Source organism: Lithobates pipiens, unplaced genomic scaffold (genome assembly GCF_037356315.1).
Source record: "Lithobates pipiens isolate NorthernLeopardFrog02 unplaced genomic scaffold, aLitPip1_a1.2 Scaffold_19, whole genome shotgun sequence".
Lineage (NCBI taxonomy): Eukaryota > Metazoa > Chordata > Amphibia > Anura > Ranidae > Lithobates > Lithobates pipiens.
The window spans coordinates 527,412,972-527,439,389 of record NW_027507764.1 but is presented as its reverse complement, the minus strand read 5'-3'; the positions used below and the strand labels follow the sequence as shown (position 1 = coordinate 527,439,389).

Sequence of the window (26,418 nt, the reverse complement as noted above, 5' to 3'; positions counted from 1 at the left end):
ATATAATTGTACCACAGATACCAAACAACCGCAGCATTGACCACATAGACCCGTGAGAGCCCCCCTACAATGGCTACAACTGGCTCATAAGCCAGGATATGAGGACACACAGAGTAAATAATAAGGTGGGAATTTCAGTTTCCACTAGTACTGTACTCCAATATCTATAACTATGAAAAGGGCCTTCATTCCAGACTAGTGTTTTAGGGTAATAGTTCCAGAAAGTAGAGTAGAGTATAGTACACCATAATGATAATACTGCTTTGTATCTAGTGATCCTAATGGCAACACCTTTAACGTGTGATGCCAGATAAGTCCCTCTAAATCCAATACTGTAGCAAGGTATGGGGGGGGGTACATGAAAGTGTCCGTCTCCCTCAAGGTTCTCTTGAGAAGAAACAATTACAGGGTAGGTTCACCTTTACAGAAAATATGTAAGGTGAACTTACTGGACCTCCTGTCAGGGCTGGGCTCAACCCTTCCTTCTCTGAGCTGGCCACTCAGCTGTCAGCTAATTGCCAGCTCCTATCTCTCCACAGTGACTCACCTGTTGATGATATCCTGCTTGTCGGTCCTGCCTACTTAAGCTGTCCAGTCCAGATGATCTCTGCCTTTGCTTTGGTCAACATCACAGAGACTATATCCTTCATGTTAAAGACTTGCTTGTCTGACATTCCTTCTGGTTCCAGATCCTGTTTGCTGTTCCACTACACTGATCCCTGGCTTCCAGACTTTCTGGCTTGTCTGGCTACCCATTTCAGTTACCGAACTTTGGCTATGTTTTGACTATGTTTTTTCTATTTACTTATTATTAAACAAGTGTGATTTAACTGTACTTCTGTCTCAGTCTGATTCATGGTTTTTGACAGTAGGCGAAGGCCATGAATTCAGAAGATGCAGTCAATCCACTTGTTGGTAATATTATTTCCAGATTGGATGAGCAGGATCATTGCATGGATCAGTTTGCCATGGCGTTACAAATGCTCCTGAGTCACACGGCTCACCTGGAATCTCCCACTTTGGCTGCTCTGGTAAAAGCTGTGTTGCAGACCGTCCCTGCTGCTGCTCCAGTCTCTGTACAGGCACCTGCCTTGAGTATTACCTCTATAAGAGGTATGTCTGGTTCCTCTCAGCCAGTCCAATGCAGAGGGTTTTTCAACTAGGTTGAGATGCTGCCCCAAGCATTTCCCACGGACAGAAGCAAAGTAGGTTTTCGTGATATCTTTGCTTTCTGAGAGAGCCTTGGCCTGGGCAAACCCTCTATAGGAGATGCAAAAACCTGTTGTCTTGCGTTACCCTGAGTTTGTGGATTATTTTAAAAGGGTATTTGACGTCCTCGCACACTCCGCTTCTGCTGCCTAGCGCCTCATGTCCATCAAACAGAGTAAGAGAACTGTTGCCGATTACGTCATTGAATTCCGTACTTTGGCAGCAGAGGTTGCTTGGAACAATGAGGCTCTTGTGGCTGCTTTTTCTCATGGTCTCTCGGATACCATCAAGGATGAGATAGCAGCCCAAGATATACCCACTGAGCTGGAGAAGTTGATCACGTTTGTCATCCTCATTGACTCCAGACTCGGAGAAAGACTCTTTTAAGGAGTGCTAGGAGTGCTTGTGGAAGCCTCCTGTACATTTGTCTCTGAGTTTTGCAGTCCAACCCTTGCCTCCCTCACCTCCCATGCCTCCTGGTACCGAGTCGATCAGTGAAGGTGAACCGAGGCACTAGGGCTTCACGCGTCTCTCTTCGGATGAGAGAACCCTTAGGAGGAGGGAGAGATTGTGTCTTTATTGTGGCCAGGCAGGTCACTTTTTAAAGTCTTGTCCTACCCATCCAGGGAACGCTTAAACCTTGAGGTCCTGTCACGGACAGACCTTAGGTGGCATTGTTTTGTCCCCAGTTATGCGAAGGATAAGCCCCTGGTTTCAGTTACCCTTTCTTGGGCGGAGTCATTCATCGAGATACAGGTTCTAATCGACTCTTTTATTTCCTCACCTAAATTTCTGCTGGTTATTGGTTATCCTTGGTTACAGAGGCGCAACCCCTCTTTTGATTGGCTCCGTGCTGAGGTTCTGTCCTGGTTGCCACAATGCAGTAAGACATGCTTCCAGAAGGTAGCCAAGGTTCTGTGCACCTCTTCACCCTCCTCCCTTCCGGAGGAGTACCGCAATTTTAGCGATGCCTTTGAAAAAGGTCAAGCCGGTAGTTTGCCTACACACCAGTCATTTGATTGCACAATTGACCTTTTCATTTCAATAGTTTTTATTGAAGATTTTCAGTTGAACAGAAAATGTATATAAAAAAAACATAAACAAAACATAAACAAGGAACAAGGAAAAGAAGGATACTGATTATGCAATGTTCGCGAAATATGTGGAGAGTACATTACATTATGTGCATTGTGTGGATACATCCACATTATATATCCAACGTAAGCTGGCTTCTGCCAAAGATAAACATTTGCTCATATATAGTACATTCAGTATCTACAACCAGCATGAATCAGTGGTAGTTCAAAGATGCTACCCCTACGTAGCATAGATCCAGCCGGTCATTCCCGAAGACGCTCCTAAAGGGTACACACTGCGACCCAGGCAGGAGCAGCCGGACACGTCTCCTAATAATATACTGGGCATAGAGATGTTAAACAGTCCTTAATTGTTTGTTAGCCTAAAAAATTAGTGCCCAACAATTTTTCACAAAGTGCATTGGATAATAAAACATTTATAAACATGAAAATGGGATGTGATTAGGAACATTAGAGTATATATTTATCCATAATATCTAGTAAGGAAATGAATCCAGTTAAGTTTTGTTTATGTTGTACCAGTCAGACCAAGGTTTCCAGTTATTCAGTTGTGATTGGTTATTACCTTGTGAGGTGGCAAACAGGACTTCGAATTTGATATGTAAGTTAGTAGTTCTCAATACTGTAGTGAGGGTTGGGTCTACCATCTGTCTCCAATGTTTAGCAATCTCTAGTCTTGCACTCAATAGTATATGAGAGACTATTTTTCTTAGTGATGTTGGGATTATTTCTATACCTAATGATAAAATAGCTAATCCTGGGTTTTTTGAAGTTCTTATACCAGTGATTTGTGTTATGATATTGAATACGGCTGACCAAAGGGGTTGTACTGAGGGACATCTCCAAAATATATGGATCAGCGATCCTCTGTGATCGCATTGTCTCCAACGCAGTGGAGATGATTATGGAGTAAAGCCTGCTATTCTTGTGGGTGTCAGGTACCATCTTAATAATAATTTTTGATAAAGTTCCCATAATCTGGCACTTTTAGTGGCTTTTTAGGTCGATGAAATAGCCTTCATCCATTGCTCAGTAGAGTAGGAGGACATTAAATCAATTTCCCAAGTCCCCATAGAGGGGGACTTGGTAAATGTAGATTTTTGATTGAGAATATTATAAAATAGTGAGATTCCTTTGATTGAGGTAGTATGGTTCGTAAGGAATAGAGACACTCTCCAAGGTACTGTATTGGAGAGGTTTGGGATTGTTGCCAGCAGGTGTGAAATTTGAATGAAGGTGAACATGTCCCTAGATTTTAATCCGTATTCTATTTGTATTGCTCTGAAGGTTTTGAGTGAAGGACCAATATGTAGGTCTTCTATAGTTGTGATGCCTTTGGGTATCCAATGTTTAATATTTAAATATTGTATCAAGAGTTGTAAGCTAGAAATAGGTAGGGGAATGGGTTTGGAAGGTATGTTATCTGTAGGAATTTTTAAGAGTATTTTCCAAGCTTGTAATGCAGCTTTCATGGTAGATGAGATCTGTATGGGAGTCTGAGTCATAAAGTTATTGGCCAAGAGTAAATCTAATACCCTCTTGTGTGGGCTTTGGTTGTTTTCTAGTTCATACCATCTAGGTATGTGGTTCTGGGGGAACCATTGTCAAACCTGTGCAAGAATTGCTGCTGTATAGTAGTTTTTTAAGTCAACACTTCATGCTTTTATCAGTTTTTGGAAGGCACATCTGGCCTTTTCCCCCTGCCATAGGAAAGTATTAATTATAGATTGGGCTTTGGAAAAGAACGAGTTTGGAACTGGGATGGGAAGAGTTCTAAATAGATATATGAATTGTGGTAATATAGTAATTTTAAAAGCAGCTAATCTGCCGGACCAGGTTAATTCTGTTTTCGATTTTTTTTCTAGTTTAGAGTTGAGTTTGGCGAGAAATGGGGCATAATTTGCATCTATCAGTTGGTTAGCCTTTGCAGTTAATTTTATGCCCAGGTATTGTATTCCCTCTGTATTCCATGAGTATGGGTATTGAGATTTGAGCTTATTTTCTGTAGGCTTGATTCCCAAGCCTAATATATATGATTTACTATCATTCACCTTGTAATAAGAAATAAGATTAAACATATTCAGGGTTTCATGTGCAGCAGCCAGGGCTCACATCAGTCATAATTAAAATAATGTCATCAGCAAATAAGTTGATAGTATGCACCCCGTCAACCGCTGGAAATCCTTTAATTTCAGGATGATTTCTGATATAAATGGCCAGGGGTTCCATCAGGAGATTAAATATTAGGGGTGACAGTGGACACCCCTGTTTAGTTCCATTCGATATATTAAAGGGCTTAGACAAAATTCCAGATAAGTACACCCTGGCTGATGGTTTGGAATATAAAGCCATTATGGCAGTAAGGATGCTGCCAGCAAACCCAAATGACTTTAACACCCTGGCCAAATATAGCCAGTGTATACGGTCAAAGGCCTTCTCTACATCCAGTGTCAGAAGCAGAGAGGGCCTCTCCTGCACTTCAGCCATATGGATGATGTTCACTAATCTGCAGGTAGCATCAGAGGTTTGTCTACCCTGAGTAAAACCTGTTTGATCGGGATATATGAGTGTGGGTAGAATAGTGACGAGGCGCATGGCCACCAGCTTGGCAGAGAGTTTCACGTCGACATTTAGAAGTGAAATCTGTCTAAAATTTGCAGGTGAGTCTGGGCTCTTCCCTGGTTTTGGCAGAGTAACAATTAAAGCTTCTAACATTTCAGGAGGGAAAGAGGCAGAGGCAGCTGCGACATCGAAAATATGTAATAAGTGCGGGGATAAAAGGGTCTTAAATTCCTTATAGTAGTCTCCGCTAAAGCCGTCTGGGCCTGGAGATTTATTCTGAGTAAGGGATTCAATACATTTATAAATTTCTGATATTTTAAAAGGTAAGTTCAGAGACTGGAGCTGCTCAGGTGTCAATTTAGGTATAACAATGGAGGATAGAAATTTATCAATTGCTTCAGAGTTTGGTTGGTGTGTCTCTGGGTCATCTTTCAGGTTATAGAGAGCCCCATAGTAAGAACTAAAGGCATCTGCTATGTTTTGTGGGTGGAATTCTTGTTTAGTATTTGGATGTATTATATAAAGTATTTTAGTTTTAACTCTATGACCCTTAAGGTTCTGCACTAGAAGTTTACCAGTTCTCTTGCCCTGTACATAGTAGTTAATTTTCAACCTTCTTGAGGCTTTCTCAAAATTGTCTAACAATAGCAGTCAAAGGTCATACCTAAGTTGTGTTAATTTTTTGGAGCGTGTTGGCGTAGTTGTTGTTTTATTTTGTGTTTCTAATATTGAGATTTCCTTGGTGAGTTCTGTCAACAGCCTCTGCCTCTTTGCTCTAGCTCCCAGTTGTACCAATATGCACCTCATAAACGCTTTGTGTGCGTTCCATAGAATGTAGGGATCTTGGACTGAACCCTCATTAGTAGAAAATAATTCTTCTAGATGAGTATGGAGAATTGTCTTTAACTCCTCTTGTAATAAGTATCAGTTTAATCGTCATATTGGTCTTTGTTTAGTAGAGGATACGTCTGCTATAGAGAGAACAATGGAGGCATGATCAGACCAGGTAATCGTATTTATATTGACAGATTTGGTCTGAAGGAGTACTCGTTGGTCTACTGAAAAAAGATCAATCCTAGTGTGCACTTGATGTGGCGGAGAGAAATAGGTGAAATCCTTTTCTCCAGCATGTAAACCATGCCATACATCTTACAAGTTATGATTGTGAATAGAAGGAAGCAGCGTAGAAGTTTGTGATGAGATGTGGAACCCAGTGACGGGTCAGGTGTGATATTAAAATCTCTGAAGATCAATAGTAAGCTTTTGAGGTGGGTTTGGACCTTTTTCATTAATTTATTGAAAAAATGAACCTGGTGTTTGTTGGGGGAGTACACTGTAACCAATGTGTACATAGTTGAGTTTGTCACAATTAAGTAGCAAGAATCTTCCTTGTGAGTCTTTTACTTCTTTGTGTAGTTTAAACGCTACTGTGTCTCTGATATAAGCGATAAGAACTCCTTTAGTTTTGGAGTCTGAGTTTGCAGTAAAGATAAAGGGGAAATTCTTGCATTTAGGTGGAGCTGAGGAAATAGGAGGGTAACGCTAAGGAGTTATATAAATCTTTCCATGAGAATTGTGCACTATTTCCAGCTTGGGTAAGTTTGAGGAGATAGTCAGTGTGAATGGTGTATTTGGTGGTCTTACCTCCATGGGTTAGTCGGAGTGAGGACCAGTTGGTAATTTCTAGTCGAAGTTGAGATGTTCTTTCTAGAAGCTTGGTTCCTTCATCATCCCAAAAAGTAGAAAAAAAACTTGAAAAAATAAAGCAACGAAAACAATGAAACAGCTAAAGTATGATTAAGGCACCTAGCATGATGCAGTTAGTAGAACAGGTGAAAGCACTTAAGGGCAGCTAAATGCTGCTAAGTGGAACTAGGGGATTAGTTCAACCTGAAAGTCCCTGGCCTCACTCGCACAGGGACTAGGGAGCTAAAAGAAAACCATCTGGTTCTATTCACTTGTGCGATTTGGCATTCTTATTCGTGACTTCCGTCCACTCGTGTTCGATTTGGCGTGAGGTTGTAACATCTATTGTAACATCTAAGTCGGTGAGACTCGGTATGAGAGTTTTTAACAAGGTAGCTGACTCTGGAATCCCTCTTATTTTCAGGTTATTTCGCCTTGACCTGTCTTCCATATCTGCTATTTTTGCCTTGATCCATTCATTTTCCCCTTCTTTTTCATCATAGGCATCAACATGGTCATTAATGGTGTCTGCATATTCCCCCATCTTAACTTCAATGTGATCCACTCTATCTCCCATTGTTTGGATATCTCTGCTGAGTCTGCTCATGCATGATGCCATGTCAGCCTGAATCATGCTTCTGAGAGACAGCAGCATATCTTTTAATACCGTATAAATTACAGGTTGGCTCTGTGTGGGAAAATATTTGATGGACTCGGGCATGTCCCTCCTGTCATCCCCTGGTTCTGGCGCTGGGCTTGCTGCCGGACTCAATCCGGTGACATCCAGTCTGGGTCTGGACTTGGCTGAGCTATGAGATGAAGGGAGGATAAGAGTGTGGGCTGCTAGGTGAGGTGCTTTTGGATGGGTGATTACCCTTTTGAGAGGTCTTTTTTGTGACTGAAGCTACCGGAGGATTGTAGGCCTCGTGCCATCTTGCCTACCTCTGCTGTCTTTCAGGGAGTAGAAGTCCATCAAGCGTTGCGGTCATCTATCGCTACATCGCTTGCTGGGCTTTTTCCCGGTGCTGTTCCGGTCCGAAGCGCCATTGAAACGGGGCGAAAAAGGCGCTTTGGATGGGCTGCTTTGTGCCGCTGGGTCCCTGTGTGAGAGAAGCTCCAGGATTATGCGACCATCCGGCTCCGCTGCTGGCCACGCCCCCCACACAACTGACCATTTAATCTGGTGCCATACCCCTTTGTGGCTGGGTTTACCCTTTGTCGGATAAGGCCATGGAGGAGTATGTTGCAGATGCACTTTCTCGAGGTTTCATCTGCAAATCCTTGTCTCCTGCTGGTGCTGGTTTCTTCTTTGTGACCTTGCATTGATTATAGGGGTCTCAATCGTTTCACGATTAAGAATGCCTATCCGATTCTGTTGATTACGGATTACATCTCAAGAGAGCAATGCTTTCACAAAGCTTGATTTGAGAGGGGCATACAATCTTGTGAGGATTAAGGAGGGCAATGAAACTGTGTCTAATACCAGAACAGGACATTACGAGTACCTCCTAATGCCTTTTGGCCTTTGTAACGCTCTGGTCGTTTTCCATGAATTTATTAACAATGTTCTCTGAGATTTGTTGCAGTTATGTGTGGTAGTTTATCTCGATAATATCCTCATATTTTCCAAGTCCCTGGAGAGCCACCACACAGATGTCTATCGTTTGCTTCAGAAATGAAGAGAGAACAATCTCTATTGTAAATTGGAGAAGTGAGAATTCCATTGGTTAAATTCCTGGGTTATGTAATTTCCACTGCTGGTTTTTCGATGAACCCAGAGAAACTTTCAGCAGTCCTAAAGTGGCCCTGACCCATGGGGTTACTCCCTCTGCAGCGTTTTCTTGGCTTTGCCAACTATTATTGGAATTTTAAATTATCGTCTTTGGTTAAGCCCCTGACTGATATGACCAGAAAGGACAGTAACCCACAGAGTTGGTCTCCGGAGTCCATTAAGGCCTTTGAGAGTCTCAAGGCTGCCTTTGTTTCTGCTTCTGTGTTGGCACATCCTGATCTTACGTTACCTTTTATCATTGAGGTTGATGCTTCTGAGACTTGTTTTGGCGCCCTTCTGTTTCAACGTCCTTACCCCTGAGGTCGCTATGCATCCTTGTGGCTACTTTTCAAAGAAATTGTCCTGAGGAGTGCAATTACGAGATTGGTGACAGAGAACTGTTAGCAATCATTTTAGCCCTGAAATAATGGAGACATCTCCTCGAAGGTACCACTGTGTTGGTTTTCATTCTTACTGACCATAAGGATCTAACATTCTTGTCTGAGGCTAAACACCTCTCTCCCAGAAGGGTGCAATGGGCTCTTTTCTTGTCAAGTTTCAATTACATTGTCTTATTCTTACCCGGTACTGAGAATGTAAGGGCTGATGCTTTATCAAAACAATTTTCCTCCACTACAAAGATGGAGTCAGTTATGGTTCCTGTGATTCCTCCTGATCATATACTGGCTACGGTTCACACCAGTCTCACTTCTCATTTGGGTGACAAAATTCTTGCTGCTCAGGTCCATGCTCCTCCTGAGAAACCTTGTGATTGCTGCTTTGTCCCAGAGAGTCTCTGTACTGCCGTGCTCCAGACTTACCATTCTGCCTAGGCTGCTGGCCACCCTGGGAAGAATCAACTGTTTTGGGCCATTTACCAACAATGCTAGTGGTCTAGTCTACGTGCTGATGTAACCACCTTCATAGCTGCCTGTTCCGTGTGTGGTGTGGAGTTACCCAACTCCCAGGGCAACACAGTTATCCTTATGTTGGTTGACCAGTTCTCGGAAATGTCTCATTGTATTGCACTAAAGAAGTTGCCCACTTCTAAGGAACTGGCTTCCATTTTTGCTCGGGAGATCTTTAGTCTCAGACAGGGGGTAGTCAGTTTGTGTCCCGGTTCTGGTGAGCCTTTTGTGCACAGTTGGGAATTCAGCTTACTTTCTCCTCTGTTTATCACCTGCAGTATAATGGGGCAGCAGAACGAGGCAATCAGACCTTGTAGCAATTCCTACTGTTGCTATATTTCTGACGATGAGCAGAGTTTGCTCACAATAGTGCCTTGAATTCTACTTCCCGATTGTCCCTGTTTATGGTGAACTATGGTTTCCAACCTTCCATGTTGCCTGACTCATTTGTTCCACAGAGCAATCTGCAATCTCTGACTTTGTGTTCCCTCTCTGAAGTTTGTACCTCGGTTTATTGGGCTTTTCTGTATTCTTCACAGGATTAACCCAGTGGCTTACTCGTTAGACATTCCTTCTAATATGGGTATCTCAAATGTATTTCATGTCTCCTTATTAAAACCTTTGATCTGCAACCGCTTTATCACCTTGGTGCCATGCCCTCACCCTGTAAAGGTTGAGAACATGAGGAGTATGAAGTACAGTCCATTATTGACTCCCATAGGTTCTGTGGGCGCATACAGTACCTGGTGCATTGGAAAGGGTACGGTCTGGAGGAACGCTCTTGGGTCTCATGCCCCTGTCCTCTTCTGTGATTTCCATAGACGTTTTCCCCTCAAGCTCGGTGGTCCTCCAAGGGGGAGGGGTCATTGAGGATGGGGTACTGTCAGGGCTGGGCTCAGCCCTTCCATCTCTGAGCTGGCCGCTCAGCTGTCGGCTAATTGGCAGCTACTATCTGACTCATCTGTTGATGATATCCTGCTCATCAGTCCAGTCTACTTAAGCCATCCAGCCCAGATGATCTCTGCCTTCACCTTGGTCAACATCACAGAGACTATCTCCTGTGTTCCTGTTAAAGATTTACTTGGCTAACATTCCTTCTGGCTCCAAATCCTGCTTGCGGTTTCCCTGCATTGATCCCTGGCTTCCTGACTTCCTGACTTGTCTAATTATTCATTCTGGTAACCGAACTTTGGCTATATTTTGACTACATTTGTTCTATTTACTTTTTATTATTAAACAAGCGTGTTTTAACTATACTTCTGTCTCGTCTGTTTCATGGTTTCTGAAACCCCCCCCCCACCCCCCCCCCCCCCCCCCCCAGTCTCGCTGTACTGGAGACTCTTGATCCCCTGCTGTCAGGCATCAGAACATCACTTTACCAGTCCGGGGAATTAAAATCCCCCTAAGCTTCTCTACGCTCCTCCAGTGCCAACAGGGCAGGCTATGCAGATTCTGATTGGTCACTGCTATCCATGTGACAGTACTGATCATTTAGAATGTCTCTTATCCATACAAGCTGAGAGGAACAGATAGGGAATTAAGCCACTGGGATTTTAAATCCCTAGACCAGTGAAGTGGCAACCTGGTGTCTGACAGCGGGGGATCGCCGGAATCTGGTACACCGGGACCAGGGGAATTGTAGGAGGGTAAGTGGGGAGGGAATGTGAAGGCAGTGTAAGTGCACCTTACAGATTATTGAAGGATATGATCACCATGTACAAAAACATAAGGGGTTCATATAGTGAAGAATTCTATCCTCCACATATGGAAAGGCTTCTTCAAAATATAAGTGATATTATATGTATATTATATAATATTATAATATGAGTATGTGGAGTAGGCTCCCTCAAAAGCTACCTCTGGCCAGTTTACTAGATTATTGTAAAAAAGGGGTGATGCATTCCTAATTGCACAAATGCATGCATGCATTATATAGGGTCTTTTGTCTTCCTCAAGGTCAACTGCGTGTTTATGAATTTGTATATGAAGGCTTTCTATATATTTATTCTGTTTATTTTTGGTTGAAATTGATGGACTTTGTCTTTTTTCAGCCTTATTAACTATGGATGTAACCATGTTGTCATACTTCTGGTTGGTTGATTACTTAATCTATTTTATCTATTTACAGAAACAGCTGTGCTCTTGTTTCTTGCCCTTCCCCTCCTGGCTTTGGGAGGAATGACCTTTATTTTGACTAATATGCAGGTCAGTGTTTTTACAAAAAAAAAAAAAACATTTTACAACAAACCTATTAAATAGCATGCACCCAAACTCTCCTTCTTGTGTTTCGCAAGTTTACAAGACTTCTCACTTTATGTTCAATCTGTGGAATTACATTCTCTGTCTTCACAGGTGGGAAATCTCTTTGGTGCTCAGCGTTCCACAATTATAACTCTCTACAATGGGGCCTTTGACTCTTCTTCTGTCATATTTCTAATAGTTAAGGTAAGAAGTTTATTTCACATATTCAAATAAAACATCTTATTAAAATTGTTTTCAATGCATTTGTGATGGGTTTAGCCATTTTGTCAGGAATGGTTTGTTTCAACTATATATGAGTAGGTGCAGTCTAGTTCTCCACTCCAGCAATGCATGTGTAGGAGGGAGTCAAGGGGAATCAAGTTCCTCTATGAATGAATGGCAGAATTTGATAGGATGCTGGCTTCCCCTGTTACTTTGGTGATCATCTTGGGGCAGGCAGTGTTTATTTAAGACCCTGACTCCCAGGTTTGTTATGCATTTCGCTTTTGGGTAGAGTAGGTACTGGTCATCCATCTGGCAGAGACAGTGCATAGCATCAGGTAGAGGTTCCAGATGAGTAGGGAAAGTGCTGGCATATGCTATCCTTCCTGGAAACCTCCCCCACTTGGGTATGGATTGGCCAGGTTGCATTGCACACTTCAAGACAGACGCTGTTGGCACTCATGAGATCTGCTGCTACTACTCATTGCTGTACATTCCGTGAGTGCGTCTGGTTGGGTTGTCCTCTCACCAGCCTTGTTGTGCATTACTGAACTTCATATAGTTAAACACATATCAAAAAACATTTCTTTATCATACATCACGGGACACAGAGTGAGGCTATTATTCCTTACTGGGTTATAATCCATCTCCAGGTGAATGGACACTGGTAGACCAAAGGTCTTTAGTCAGGAAGTGATCCCGTATATAACCCCTCCCATACAGGAAGTATTCAGTTTTTTACCAGTGTCTGCAAGGTGGATGTGCATGTTTGTTTGAGCTCTCTCAAGCTCCAGGTCTGGAGTGCCAGCACTGTTTCTTAAATGAATCAAGGGATGGGCGGATCCGATCCATTTGAAACAGGCTTAGATTAATGGTACCCAAGCCTCGCAAATAAGACGCAAGGATCCAACAAGGTTTTGCCTGTAATGCAACCTCTGGGCACTGGACCCTGAGTAGTGGAATCCTGGATACCACAGAGTTAAGGCATTCCTGCACGGTTCTGTAGAGGTCCAAGGGAGTGGACCCTAAAACATGAAAAGGGTACCCAGTCCTTGAAGGTCCCCTAAGTGACAGAACCCACCGTGATGGGTGAAAATTAGGCTCTTAGTTTCTAAGGGTGCCCTGCACCTGGACAGATAAGTGAAATCCCCCCTTATTTGTTTATTGTGGGGTACCCCATGTGTGTAACAAACTGTCAATCTAGCTAAGGCTGGACAGCTGTGTAGCGGTGACCGCAGGGGGGGAGTTTTGGGCTGACTGTTGGTGTTTTTGGGTAAGGAGTACCTTTTCTTGTTGTCTTGGCCGATTTCTTGTGGATGGTCCATGCACAAAAATTCTTTGGCACACAAAAGTCTGTTGCGTGCACAGGACCATGACCCTGAGCGTTCCGGTGTACAGCCATCTTTAAGCTGAGAGTAGCTGACATGCGGCGCTTCCAGGGGACAGCTGTAAGACACAGAGCAAGCTCTGAAAGCCTTTTGCTCTCAGCAGGTCATTCCTTCTCACCTGGGTCACATGAGTCACCAGGTGTTGGTTGACAAGCTACAGTGCTTAGCAGAATTGTTGCATAGGGGCTTGGTAAGCCTTATTAACCACTTGCTTACTGGGCACTTAAACCCCCCTCAGTCCCAGACCAATTTTCAGCTTTCAGCGCTGATGCACTTTGAATGACAATTGCGCGGGCATACAACACTGTACCCAAATGAAATTTTTATCATTTTTTTCCCACAAATAGAGCTTTCTTTTGGTGGTATTTAGTTACAGCTCGGAGTTTTATTTTTTGCTAAACAAACAAAAAAAGATGCAAAAAAAAAAAAAAATCATGTTTTAATAGTTTGTTATAAAATTTTGCAAACGGGTCATTTTTCTCCTTCATTGAAGTGCGCTGATAAGGCGGCACTGATAGGCTGCATTGGTGGGCACTGATGGGCTGCATTGGTGGGCACTGATAGGCTGCATTGGTGGGCACTGATAGGCTGCACTGGTGGGCACTGATAGGCATAGTTAAGGCGGCACTAATAGGCACAGATAAGGCGGCACCGATGGGCACAGATAAGGCGGCACTGATGGGCAAAGATGGGCACAGATAAGATGGCACGGATGGGTGGCACGGATAAGTGGCACGGATGGGTGGCACGGATGGGCACTGATAGGTACCACAGATAGATGGGACTGATGGGCACTGATAGGTGGCACTGATAGGTGGCTCTGATAGGTGGCACTGCTGGGCACTGATGGGCGGCACTGCTGGGCACTGATGGGCGGCACTGCTGGGCACTGATGGGCGGCACTGGGGTGCAGCACCTTTGAGGCAGATTGGGTGGCACTGTGGGTGGCACTGTGGGTGGCACTGTGGGGTGGCACTATGGGGTGGCACTGTGGGTGGCACTGTGGGTGGCACTGTGGGCATTATGGGCACAGACGGGGGGCACTTACTTTTACTTTGTTAAACTTCAGGATGGCACTGCGGGAGGCAGGTGGGCACTGGCAGGTGGCATGTGATGACTTTCATTGCTGGCCGTGATCGGGACTGATGTCCCGATCACGGCCGCCGGTGATCGGCTTTTTTTTTTTCTCCTCGCGCTGTCAGCGCGAGGAGGAATAATAGCCGATTACCGGCTCCGTTCTATCACATGATCAGCTGTCATTGGCTGACAGCTGATCACGTAATAAGGGGTCGGGATCGACCCCTTACACGGATCGGTGATCAGGCGAGTCTCACGGACTCGCCGATCACAGAGCGCGCCGCGCGCGCCCCTCAGGGGGCGCGCAGGCCGCTCGTAACCGGGACGACGTCAATAGACGTAGTCCCGGAAATCTAGGTCCGCGCTAATGCCGTCATTCGGCAATAGCGCGGTACCCAAGTGGTTAATGGGTCTCCCTTCTGGGGTAAAATAATCGCAGAGGCTTTTGATCCACACTCTTACTGAGATGGTTCGTTCTGCCTTTAAGTTACCTCTTGCAGAGGTTTCTGAGCCACCCTTGTCTTCTTTGGGGTCCCTGAAGCACAGGCTTTCCACTTTCACCCGCTGTTGGGAGAGGTGGTGTATGCTGATTGGAAATATCCTGACAGCATTTTTGTTCCTCCTAAGAGGTTTTCCCTTTTATATCCCATGGTGGAAAACTATGAAATGGAGCATGCCAGCTGTAGATGTGGCAATCTCTTTCTTAAACAAGAACTTAACTAGTCCAGTGGATAACGCACAGGTCATGAAAGACCATGTTGACAAGAAACTGGAGTCATTATTAAAGGCTTCCTTTTCTTTGGCTATTTCAGCTATTCAGTCAACTGTCGCAGAAATTGGAGTCTGCTGGTCCTTAAAATATCAGGTCAGATGGCCTGACAGGCCTAACCTGTGTTGTGGTAATTTGGCTGCTATGCTATGCACACAGCTTCACTACCTACTTTGTGCTTCCAATAAGCACCCATTTCCGTCTTAATGATATAATGCTTTAGGTTACCTTCCAACACATTCATCCCAATGACCAGACATCCCCAAAGCAACCTACATCCTCATCTCAGCCTGGCTGCTCCTCAGCCAGGCCCCTCCCTGGTTACCCATTAAAGAGACATCAACAGTCGTGTTTCCTTCTGCTTCATCGTCAGCAAGCCCCCGAGAGCCCTTGACCAAAGCTTTTTATTTACTTTTTCCACTGGAAGCCACGCCCTGGAGGGTTTGCCTCCAACAGCTGAACACCTCCCACAAAGGGTGTGACCTCACAGCAGTAACAGGATATGAATGCCCATATAAGGACAATACAATACAAGGTATCAATCACATTCATGTATACATTCAGTCAATCTGTGACACAGATTGACTAAATGCTTTCAATGATGGAAACCATACAAAACCAATGAACGATGACTATAATTCCGTTGATAGAAATCCTTAATATATATACATTGTTCCAGAGAACAATGTATACTTGGATAATTCTTCATCTCTTGTGAATGGAAAGCCATCTACAGATGTGCACCGCCTATCTCCATGTGCTGATCAGACACAGGAGAGACGATGTGCACACATCCGCACACAGCCAATGCCTACAGAGCACGCATATGTCCCCAGACGATCGTCTGTACAATGTACAGGGGCCCTTTTGCTGGTGGACATACCCCCACTCTGCAAACACCTTTCTTTCCAACCCCAAGATATTATCCACTACCTAACGTATCTCAACCAGCGTCAGTCTGCCCCAGTCAGCTCTTTTAGAGCGGGCTGGGCGAGAATGAACACAGGAGGACTCTTATGACAATACATATAATAAATACATCTAAAATTTCCACAACACCTGGAGGATGATCTTGCTGAAAATAGGGCAGATATTCTGTGAGCGCTGTGTTTTGCTGTAGATACCTTAAAGGATTCTATACAGCAAGTCTTTCATCTGGCTCTCCTGTCTGTACACACGTGCAGACTTGTGTGACTTAAGAACTGGTCAGCTGAGCTTCCCTGTAAGAAGTTATTGGCAGGGTTCCCCTTCCATGGGGAACGTTTGTTTGGTGATGATCTGGACATGTACATCCAAAAGATTTCTGGAGGAAAAAGTTCTTTACTTCCTGCAAAGAGAAGGAACAGGCATCCATCATTTAAAACCTCTGTGGTTTCCTCAGGTATTTTAGCACCAAGGCAGTTCTGCCACCAACAGGGCGCTAGAGCCAGGGGCAAGCCACAGGGACAGGGCCAGAGAAAACCCAGAAGTCTTCTAAACCCAGAAGCAAGCCCTCCTTTTGAGGGGACGCCCCACTCTATCAGGTGGGGGAAAGGCTGTTCCAATTTGCATACATTTGGAGAACACCTCAACAGTGTCCTGCGGTTACAAGCTAGAATTATGGAGGTTTTCTCCTCTGAGTTTTTTAGGGTCCAACCTTCCTGCAGATCCTCCAAAATGAAACGTGTTGTTTCAAGCACTAGAGCAGTTAGTGCATCAAGGAGTAATCATACAGGTTCCAGTCAGGGGCGGATCCAGAGTCTAATCTCGGGAGGGGCACTGCTATAAAATATGTTTTTTGGGGGGCAATTTATATGGGAAATGGCTGGTATTGGCGCTTCAATCATTACGGCACCATGGTTGTTATGGTGTCAGGATGATTGAAGCGCATTATTTCTATTAATACATTGTAATATAAAATGAAATGGTTCAACTCACCATATTGCAGAATCAGTGGGAGCCCTGAGGATGTCACTTGCCATGTCGCCTGCCACCAAATGTGGATTGTCACTTGTCACCAAATGCGGATTGTTACTTGCCACGTCACCTGCCACACATTGCGGATTGTCACTTGCCACGTAGCCTGCCACACATTGCAGATTGCCACTTGCCACGTCACCTGCCACACATTGCGGATTGTGACTTGCCATGTCACCTGCCACACATTGCGGATTGTCACTTGCCACGTCGCCTGCCACCAGATGCGGATTGCCACGTAGCCTGCCACACATTGCGGATTGCCACTTGCCACGTCACCTGCCACACATTGCGGATTGTCACTTGCCACGTTGCCTGACCCACATTGCGGATTGCCACTTGCCACGTCACCTGCCACACATTGGGGATTGTCACTTGCCACGTCACCTGCCACACATTGCGGATTGTCACTTGCCACGTTGCCTGCCACACATTGCGGATTGCCACTTGCCACGTCACCTGCCACACATTGCGGATTGTCACTTGCCACGTTGCCTGCCACACATTGCGGATTGCCACTTGCCACGTAGCCTGCCACACATTGCGGATTGTGACTTGCCACGTAGTCTGCCACACATTGCGGATTGTCACTTGCCACGTCACCTGCCACACATTGCGGATTGTCACTTGCCACGTTGCCTGCCACACATTGCGGATTGCCACTTGCCACGTAGCCTGCCACACATTGCGGATTGTCACTTGCCACGTCACCTGCCACACATTGCGGATTGCCACTTGCCACGTAGCCTGCCACACATTGCGGATTGTCACTTGCCACGTCACCTGCCACACATTGCGGATTGCCACTTGCCACGTAGTCTGCCACACATTGCGGATTGTCACTTGCCACGTCACCTGCCACACATTGCGGATTGTCACTTGCCACGTAGTCTGCCACACATTGTGGATTGCCACTTGCCACGTAGTCTGCCACACATTGCGGATTGCCACTTGCCACGTAGCCTGCCACACACTGCAGATTGTCACCTACTGGTGGTCTTTTGTTGGGTCCCAGAGTGAAGATAGGCAGCAGAGAGATGATGCAATCTCTCTGCTGCACACAGCTTCCTACACAGTGAGGGTGGAACTGGAGGGATGCAGGGCAGTGAGAGATGATGTCATCTCCCTGCTCCCCTGCCTGCTGGCTTCCTGATTGGCCAGCAGCCCTCCTAAGCCGCCCAGCTGCCCCCCCCTCACCCGTCCACTCAGCGCGGGTACCCGCGGAACCGGCCGCGCGGGTACCCGCGGAACCGACCGCGATTGGACCCTCGGAACCGGCCGCGGGTACCCTCGGAACCGGCCGCGATTGGACCCGTGGAACCGGCCGCGATTGGACCCGTGGAACCGGCCGCGATTGGACCCGCGGAACCGGCCGCGATTGGACCCACGGAACCGGCCCGCGGGTACCCGCGGAACCGGCCGCGATTGGACCCGCGGAACCGGCCGTGCTGTCATTAGCTGGCGGTATTCTCGGAGGGGGCAATTGACCCGTTGCCCCCCCCCTGGATCCGCCCCTGGTTCCAGTGTCCGAAAGAGGCACAGGGTTTTATTCAAACCTCTTTGTGGTTCTAAAACCAAATGGGGACAATAAGGCTAATCTTGGACCTAAGATCCCTGAACCAATATCTGTTCAATCCTTCAGGATGGAGCCAGTCCCCTCGGTAATAGCCTCGCTCCAGATGGAAGACTTCTTAGCCTTCATCAATATCAAGGATGCGTATTTACATGTACCTATATTTCAGCCTTATCAGAGGTTCCTGCGATTTGCAGTAGAGAAATGTAATTTCCAGCTTGTGCCACTGCCCTTCGGGCTTGCCATATCACCTCAGGTGCTTACAAAGATCCTAGCATATGTACTGGGTCTTTTAAGGGCCATGGGGATCTTGGTGCTCAGATACTTGGACGACGACCTGCTCAGAGATCACTCACTATAGGCCCTGGAACACAGTGTAGATTGCACAGTGCAGTATTTAGAAAACCTCATACATACCGAAAAGTCAGCCTTGAGACCAGCTCAGAGTCTCAAGTATCTAGGTCTGATCCTGGATATGGTCCAGGCAAAGGTATTTCTGGCCAGATGATGTCCAATAGGATGAAATGCGTCAGGTGATGCTCTTGGAATTGTTCCTTATACTCCATTTTATTTACAAGCTTGTTTTATGGGATTTGCTGAAAGTGTAAATCTCCTTTTTTTTTTCTTTTTTTTTTTTTTTACCATTAAACGGCAAAAAGTATCAAACTATGTGCAGATCATTTGTTTTTCATGCACACCATATGATGTTATTCACCACATGTTTTGGAGTCCATCATGGATACCTGACAGTCTTCATTCAACAATGGGTGGAACCCTTCTTACCGTTTTTCTAATGGTGGGAGTTCCTGTTTGAGGTCATTCCCTCAAGAGTGCCTGTTTGACCCAAGTGCTATACAGTACATTTGTAATCGGAGTCTTCAAGTGGGAAATGCAATATTACTTAAGAAACAAGGCCTGAGGTGTGCCATGGCCTGGATGGTCAGTATGCCTGAAAAGAGGGCATACCCTGAATGTAAGAATAAGAAAAATACTATGAGTATGAGTGAATAACCTGGGGGAAACGGGTGGGTGGGCACCTAGAAAACCCCAACCCTGGCCCTGACAGAGGAGGAGGGTTATATAGTCTCCGACTCCTCCCACAAATACAGGCTGGCCTACAGCCAGCCTTCCAACTTGTAATCGGAGTCTTCAAGTGGGAAATGCAATATTACTTAAGAAACAAGGCCTGAGGTGTGCCATGGCCTGGATGGTCAGTATGCCTGAAAAGAGGGCAAAAAGACACAAGTTTAGGTGGGAGAGGGAAGGTAGAGATCCCATCCCTAAAATGACGTATGCCCAAACGCCAACCGTAAGTAACCGGTAAGTATCCGCTGTGAGAGTAGAACCCACCGACTCCAGACCTGGAGATGAGAAGGAACCTCCTTAGAGCCTGCAAGCTACGCAAACCCAATTGAACGTCCCGCGAAGGATAGGATGAGCCTGATGCCCAAGGTGACCCGGACATGAGAATGAACTGCTATGAATGAGAGGATACGTGGGGAAAAGAGAGCAAGGGCTGACCCGAAGAACCCCTACAACAGACACCAGAAGAAGCACCGTGAAGACACCCCTTCCCATACCTGGTAAGAGGATGTGAGAGGGTGAGTGGCAAAAATACCAGTGATAGGAGAGGAAACCTGGCTGCCTGATGGATGTGATGGAGTAGATGCCATGGCAAGCATCATCAACATGGCGACACCAAGACAAACTGGTCCCACCGGATGCGAGCAGGACATGCTACTGCCCGAGACCTCCCAACCGAGACCGAATCCTGAACCGAGGAAGGAGAACCAGACTCCAACCCAGGGGAATAAGTCCCATAGCATGAACCAGCCATGCCCAAAGTGACTAAAGCACCCCCCTCCCCACCTGGAACAAACCGGGGAGGAGCAAAGATGACTGGACCGACGTCCCTGAGCAGTACTCCAGGCAACCTCCTAGACAAGAGATCGGAGCTGAGAGTGGAATCCAGAATGGTGACGACGTCGCCCAACCTACCACCTAAGGACCGTGGCTTGGACACACCCTGAGAGTATGAATCCCAGGGCGGTAACCAGGGCCTCTATGCAACAGGATGTCCACTAAAGAAAATTGTTGTCTGCTTCCAACCTGAGGGTGCGCCCAGTGGCGAAAAGACATCTGTACGTGAGTGCAGGCATGGTTGATATTGGTATGGATGCCAAGACGGCCCAACCTGAAAACGCAACTAGAAGGAAAGACAGACAACCAGACATGAGAACAACAACAACGCCCCTATGCCTACATAAGAATGAGAACATGGCAGAAAAGTCAAGACCACAGCGCATGAATGAACCTAATGATGAACCCCCCCCCCCCCCCCCGTGTGTGAGTTGAGAAATAGTGAGTTAACCTGAGTAACCTGCAGCGCAGAGACAGGTAATTAACAGAAACTCAGGCCTAGAGTACCCACAGACCGTGGTGGGTAGACGTACAGGTGTGGTGAATGAACATGCATCGTATGACGTATGGTATACAGGCGAGAAGATTGTGGTCAACAATCATTAATAACGAAACCTCAGCCCGTATGGATCTGTAGACGTGACAGATCCCGATGTGCGAGCCCTAGCTAACTGACCCCGGTACAAACATGAACACAGATACGATAAGACATGACAATGAATGCAGACAAACCTAACCAGAATATGTCATAAGTGAACACCCTTCTGCGAACTCTGAAGCCAAACACAGAGGTTGAAACACCATGACAGAACCACTGAACAGAAACACTATGACAGAAATACTGACAGAAAAATGTCACGACAATGCCATGACAGAAATGCTAAAAGTTAACCTAGGTAGAACGATGACTGAAATCCCGGGGCAGAACGCTATGACAGACATGCTGGCAGGACGCTATGACAGAACTCCAGGGGCAGAACACTGACAGATAACCTGGGGCGGAACGCTATGACAGACATGCCGGGCAGAATGATATGACAGGAACCCAGGGGCAAACCACTATGACCGCCATGCTGGACAGAGCGCTATGACGGAAATACTGGACCGAACGCTATGACGGAAATACTGGACTAAATGCTGTGACCGAACCTGGACAGAACGCTATGACAGGAAAGCTAGAAAGAATGCTATGACCGAGAATGCTGGACCAATCGCTATGACAGAATTGCTGGGCCGAACATTATGACAGAAAATGCTGGGCCGAACGTATGACAGAAAATGCTGGGCCGAACGTATGACAGAAAATGCTGGGCCGAACGTATGACAGAAAATGCTGGGCCGAACGTATGACAGAAAATGCTGGGCCGAACGTATGACAGAAAATGCTGGGCCGAACGTATGACAGAAAATGCTGGGCCGAACGTATGACAGAAAATGCTGGGCCGAACGTAAAGACAGAAAATGCTGGGCCGAACGTAAAGACAGAAAATGCTGGGCCGAACGTAATGACAGAAAATGCTGAGCCGAACGTAATGACAGAAAATGCTGAACAGAACGCTGTGACAGAAAACTGGACTAATGCTATAACCAAAACCTGGACAGAACGCTATGACAGGAAAGCTAGATCGAATGCTATGACAGAAATGCTGGGCCGAACGCTGTGACAGAAATGCTGGACCGAACGCTGTGACAGAAATGCTGGACCGAACGCTGTGACAGAAATGCTGGACCGAACGCTGTGACAGAAATGCTGGACCGAACGCTGTGACAGAAATGCTGGGCAGAACGCTATGACAGAAAATGCTGAACAGAACGCTGTGACAGAAAAACTGGACTGAATGCTGACCGAAACCTGGACAGAACGCTGTGACAGGAAAGCTAGATGGAACGCTTGTGACAGAAATGCTGGGCCGAACGCTATGACAGAAAATGCTGAACAGAACGCTGTGACAAAAACTGGACTGAATGCTATGACCGAAACCTGGACAGAACGCTGTGACAGAAATGCTGGACAGAACGCTATGACAGGAAAGCTAGATAGAACGCTATGACAGGAAAGCTGGGCCGAACGTTATGACAGAAAATGCTGGGCCGAATGTTATGACAGAAAATGCTGGGCAGAACGCTGTGACAGAAAATGCTGGGCAGAACGCTGTGACAGAAAATGCTGGGCAGAACGCTGTGACAGAAAATGCTGGGCAGAACGCTGTGACAGAAAATGCTGGGCAGAACGCTGTGACAGAAAAATGCTGGGCAGAACGCTGTGACAGAAAAATGCTGGGCAGAACGCTGTGACAGAAAAATGCTGGGCAGAACGCTGTGACAGAAAAATGCTGGGCAGAACGTTGTGACAGAAAATGCTGTGCAGAAAATGCAGGGCAGAACGCTGTGACAGAAATGCTGGACAGAACGTTGTGACAGAAATGCTGGATAGCCCGCTGTGACAGAAAATCGTAGGCAGAACGCTGTGACAGAAAATCGCTGGCAGAACGCTGTGACAGAAAATCGCTGGCAGAACGCTGTGACAGAAAACGCTGGCAGAACGCTGTGACAGAAAAACGCTGGCAGAACGCTGTGACAGAAAAACGCTGGCAGAACGCTGTGACAGAAAAACGCTGGCAGAACGCTGTGACAGAAAAACGCTGGCAGAACGCTATGACAGAAAACGCTGGCAGAACACTATGACAGAAAACGCTGGCAGAACGCTATGACAGAAAACGCTGGCAGAACGCTATGACAGAAACGCTGGCAGAACGCTATGACAGAAAACGCTGGCAGAACGCTATGACAGAAAACGCTGGCAGAACGCTATGACAGAAAACGCTGGCAGAACGCTATGACAGAAAACGCTGGCAGAACGCTATGACAGAAACCGCTGGAAAAAACGCTATAACAGAAAACGCTGGCAAAACACTATAACAGAATGCTATGACAGAAAATTGCTGATGGAAGCTACCACAGACACCCGGGCTGACCCCAATATAACACCGACCAAAGAAACCACCAAGTAAAGCAGCAACCTGGGTGGACTGAGATCCTCCATCACTGCAGCAGAGATGCCGGTCCGCGCTGTGGGGAGGAAAGGAGCAACAGGTGGGTGACAGCCCATCCCCCTTGCAAGCACCAGGACCCACCGCTCACTTAGGCAGCCAGCCGATACCACCCCCCCCCCCCACATGAGCAAGGGGAGAGAGGATCCAGCAGCTGACCGATCACCAGGCGGGTTCTCGGCAGCTCTGGCGACGGACATGCACGGGGAGTGGAGCCAGCGGTGGCCGACCCCCCCCCCTCTCCCCCCGCCATGCAAGCAAAGGGAGAGAGGAGCCAGCGGGCGGCCGATCACCAGGCGGGCTCCCAGCAGCCCCGCTGATCACACCCTCCCCCCAGGGAGAAGCGGCCGACGGCCGCCACGTGGAGCCCCCCCCCCCGAACCGTCAGGCGGACGGAGCACCACACACGTGGGGAGAGAGAGGAGCTGGGGCGACCGATCACCCCCCCTCCCCACACTGGAAGAAACGGCGGGCGGGTGGACGGAGCGAACATGTGGGGAGAGAGGAGCGGGGGCGGCCGATCGTCGATCACCTCCCCCTCTCCCCACACTGGAAGAACAAGCGGCTGGACATGGCAACCGTGGGGAGAGAGAGGAGCCCGGCCGACCGATCACACTCCCCCCCTCTCCCCACACTGGAAGAAACAGGCGGCTGGACATGGCAACCGTGGGGAGAGAGAGGAGCTGGGGCGACCGATCCCCCCCTCCCCATACTGGAAGAAACTGCGGGTGGACAGAGCAAACATGTGGGGAGAGAGAGGAGCTGGGGCGGCCGAACGCCGCTCACCCCCCCCTCTCCCCACACTGGAACAGGACAGGGGAACGCACCCCCTCTCCACCAGCATGATTGTAGAGAAGTGAGTGGTGGGTGATAGATGGACAACCCTTCCCCCATGAGCTGCCTCCACCTAGAAAACCCCAACCCTGGCCCTGACAGAGGAGGAGGGTTATATAGTCTCCGACTCCTCCCACAAATACAGGCTGGCCTACAGCCAGCCTTCCAACGTGTCCATCGAATCTGGTAATCGTGAGCACGTTACCATTTTGACTGTATTTTCAAGATTTATTCTGGATTATCCAAGAAAGACCTTTTCACTTTATTCTGCACTCTAATGAACTTTCCATAGATGTTTATTATTTACTTTGGACTTTTATGTTTTAATTTTGTTCGCATTCAATTTTGCACTGCCTATTTTACCTTATCAGGTTCATATGTTATTCACTTGCTCACTTAACGCCACACCTTTGTCTTTTATTTCCATTTTGCACTGTATGTCTAGTGATGTGTTGGCTGCTTATTTTGTTCTCTATGCACAATTTTTTTCTTCCCTCTTTTTCTTTTTTACAAAGGTATTTCTGCCACCCATAAAGATCTTGCTCTGAGTGCGTCAGGTAAGGGGCACCAGGCAACCCTCCATTCGGCTCTGTATGAGTCTTTAGGGAAGGATGTGTCTTCCTTCAAGGCAGTTCCCTATGCTCAGTTCCATTCCAGGCCCATACAACAAAAAAACTTGTCGGCTTGGAACAGAAGATCACAAGCCCTGGATTACCCCATGTCCTTATGTCCCCGGGCACACTTAAGCCTAAGCTGGTGTTTGCAAGATCAGAACCTGCAAAAGGGAAGATCTTTCCTCCCGGTATGTCTTGGAGAGTACTGACCACAGACACCAGTCTCTCGGGCTGGGGAGCAACCCTAGAGGGGCTCACAGCTCAGGGGAGATGGTCAAGGGCAGAGCCTGCCCATCAACATCCTGGAATTATCCTGGAATTATGGGTGGTACATCTGGCCCCAGAGGTGGCTCTAGGATTTGTGAGGCCTTAGGCGAAACTTACACATGAGGCCCCAATCACGCCCATAATGGGAAAAAAATTCAAGCAATAAAAATGGCTGCAAAAAGATGCACCGATCTAGCAAACAGTTCATCTGCACCACTTCCAGGGCACTCTCCTCACCCATCAGACATATGCAGCCATTAAAACATCTGGGGCCCACCAAGGTGGCAACCCCTCTAAGAATTTCCTGGGTCTTGGGAGAATGGGGAGGGGTTGTCACTGAGCCATTCCACATCCGCAGAGGAAGTAGAGTGGGGGGATCCCAGCACAGTGCAGGGGGAGCAAGAGAGGGGAAGGGAGACAGAGAGGAGGGGTGAGAGAGGGGAGGGGGAGCGAGAGATTGTGAGAGATAGGGGGAGGGAAAGATATAGAGGGGGAGGGGAGAAAGACATTGTGAGTAAGAGGGAGAGTGGGTGACCGAGAGGGAGGCAGAGAGGGGGGTGAGAGAGGGGTAGATAAAGGGTGCACAAAAGGGGGAGAGAGAGGTGGAAAGAGGAGAGGAGGGGTCGGGGAGAGAGAGGGAGAGGGAGAGATGGAGGAGAGAGGGAAGGAAGAGGGAAGGAAGAGGGAAGGAAGGGGGAAGGAAGGGGGAAGGAAGGGGGAAGAAAGAGGAAGGAAGAGAGAGAGGGAAGGAAGGGAGAGAGGGAAGGAAGGCAGGAGAGAGGGAAGGAGAGAGGGAGGGAAGGGAGAAGAGAGGGAGGGAAGGAAGGGAGGAGAGAGGGAAGGAGAGAGGGAGGGAAGGAAGAGGGAGAGTGGGTGACCGAGAGGGAGGCAGAGAGGGGGGTGAGAGAGGGGTAGATAAAGGGTGCACAAAAGGGGGAGAGAGAGGTGGAAAGAGGAGAGGAGGGGTGGGGGAGAGAGAGGGAGGAGAGGGAGAGAGGGAGGAGAGAAGGAGGGGAGGAGAGGGAAGGAAGGGGGAAGGAAGGGGGAAGGAAGGGGGAAGGAAGAGGAAGGAAGAGAGAGAGGGAAGGAAGGGAGAGAGGGAAGGAAGGCAGGAGAGAGGGAAGGAGAGAGGGAGGGAAGGAAGGGAGAAGAGAGGGAGGGAAGGAAGGGAGGAGAGAGGGAAGGAGAGAGGGAGGGAAGGAACGGAGAAGAGAGGGAGGGAAGGAAGGGAGAAGAGAGAGAGGGAAGGAAGGGAGAAGAGAGGGAGGGAAGGG

General features: G+C 47.2%; 1 protein-coding gene across 6 annotated transcripts in view; it reads left to right on the top strand.

Moving 5' to 3' along the window:
- The window catches only part of SLC43A3 (solute carrier family 43 member 3), a 757,299-nt gene that overhangs the window by 410,940 nt on the left and 319,941 nt on the right, over positions 1-26,418 (top strand). For all 6 annotated transcript variants that reach the window (XM_077493191.1, XM_077493188.1, XM_077493193.1 and 3 more), the window contains 2 exons: positions 11,362-11,438; positions 11,586-11,678. In XM_077493191.1, coding sequence (XP_077349317.1) covers positions 11,362-11,438; positions 11,586-11,678 — 170 coding nt within the window. The remainder of the gene's footprint in view (positions 1-11,361; positions 11,439-11,585; positions 11,679-26,418) is intronic.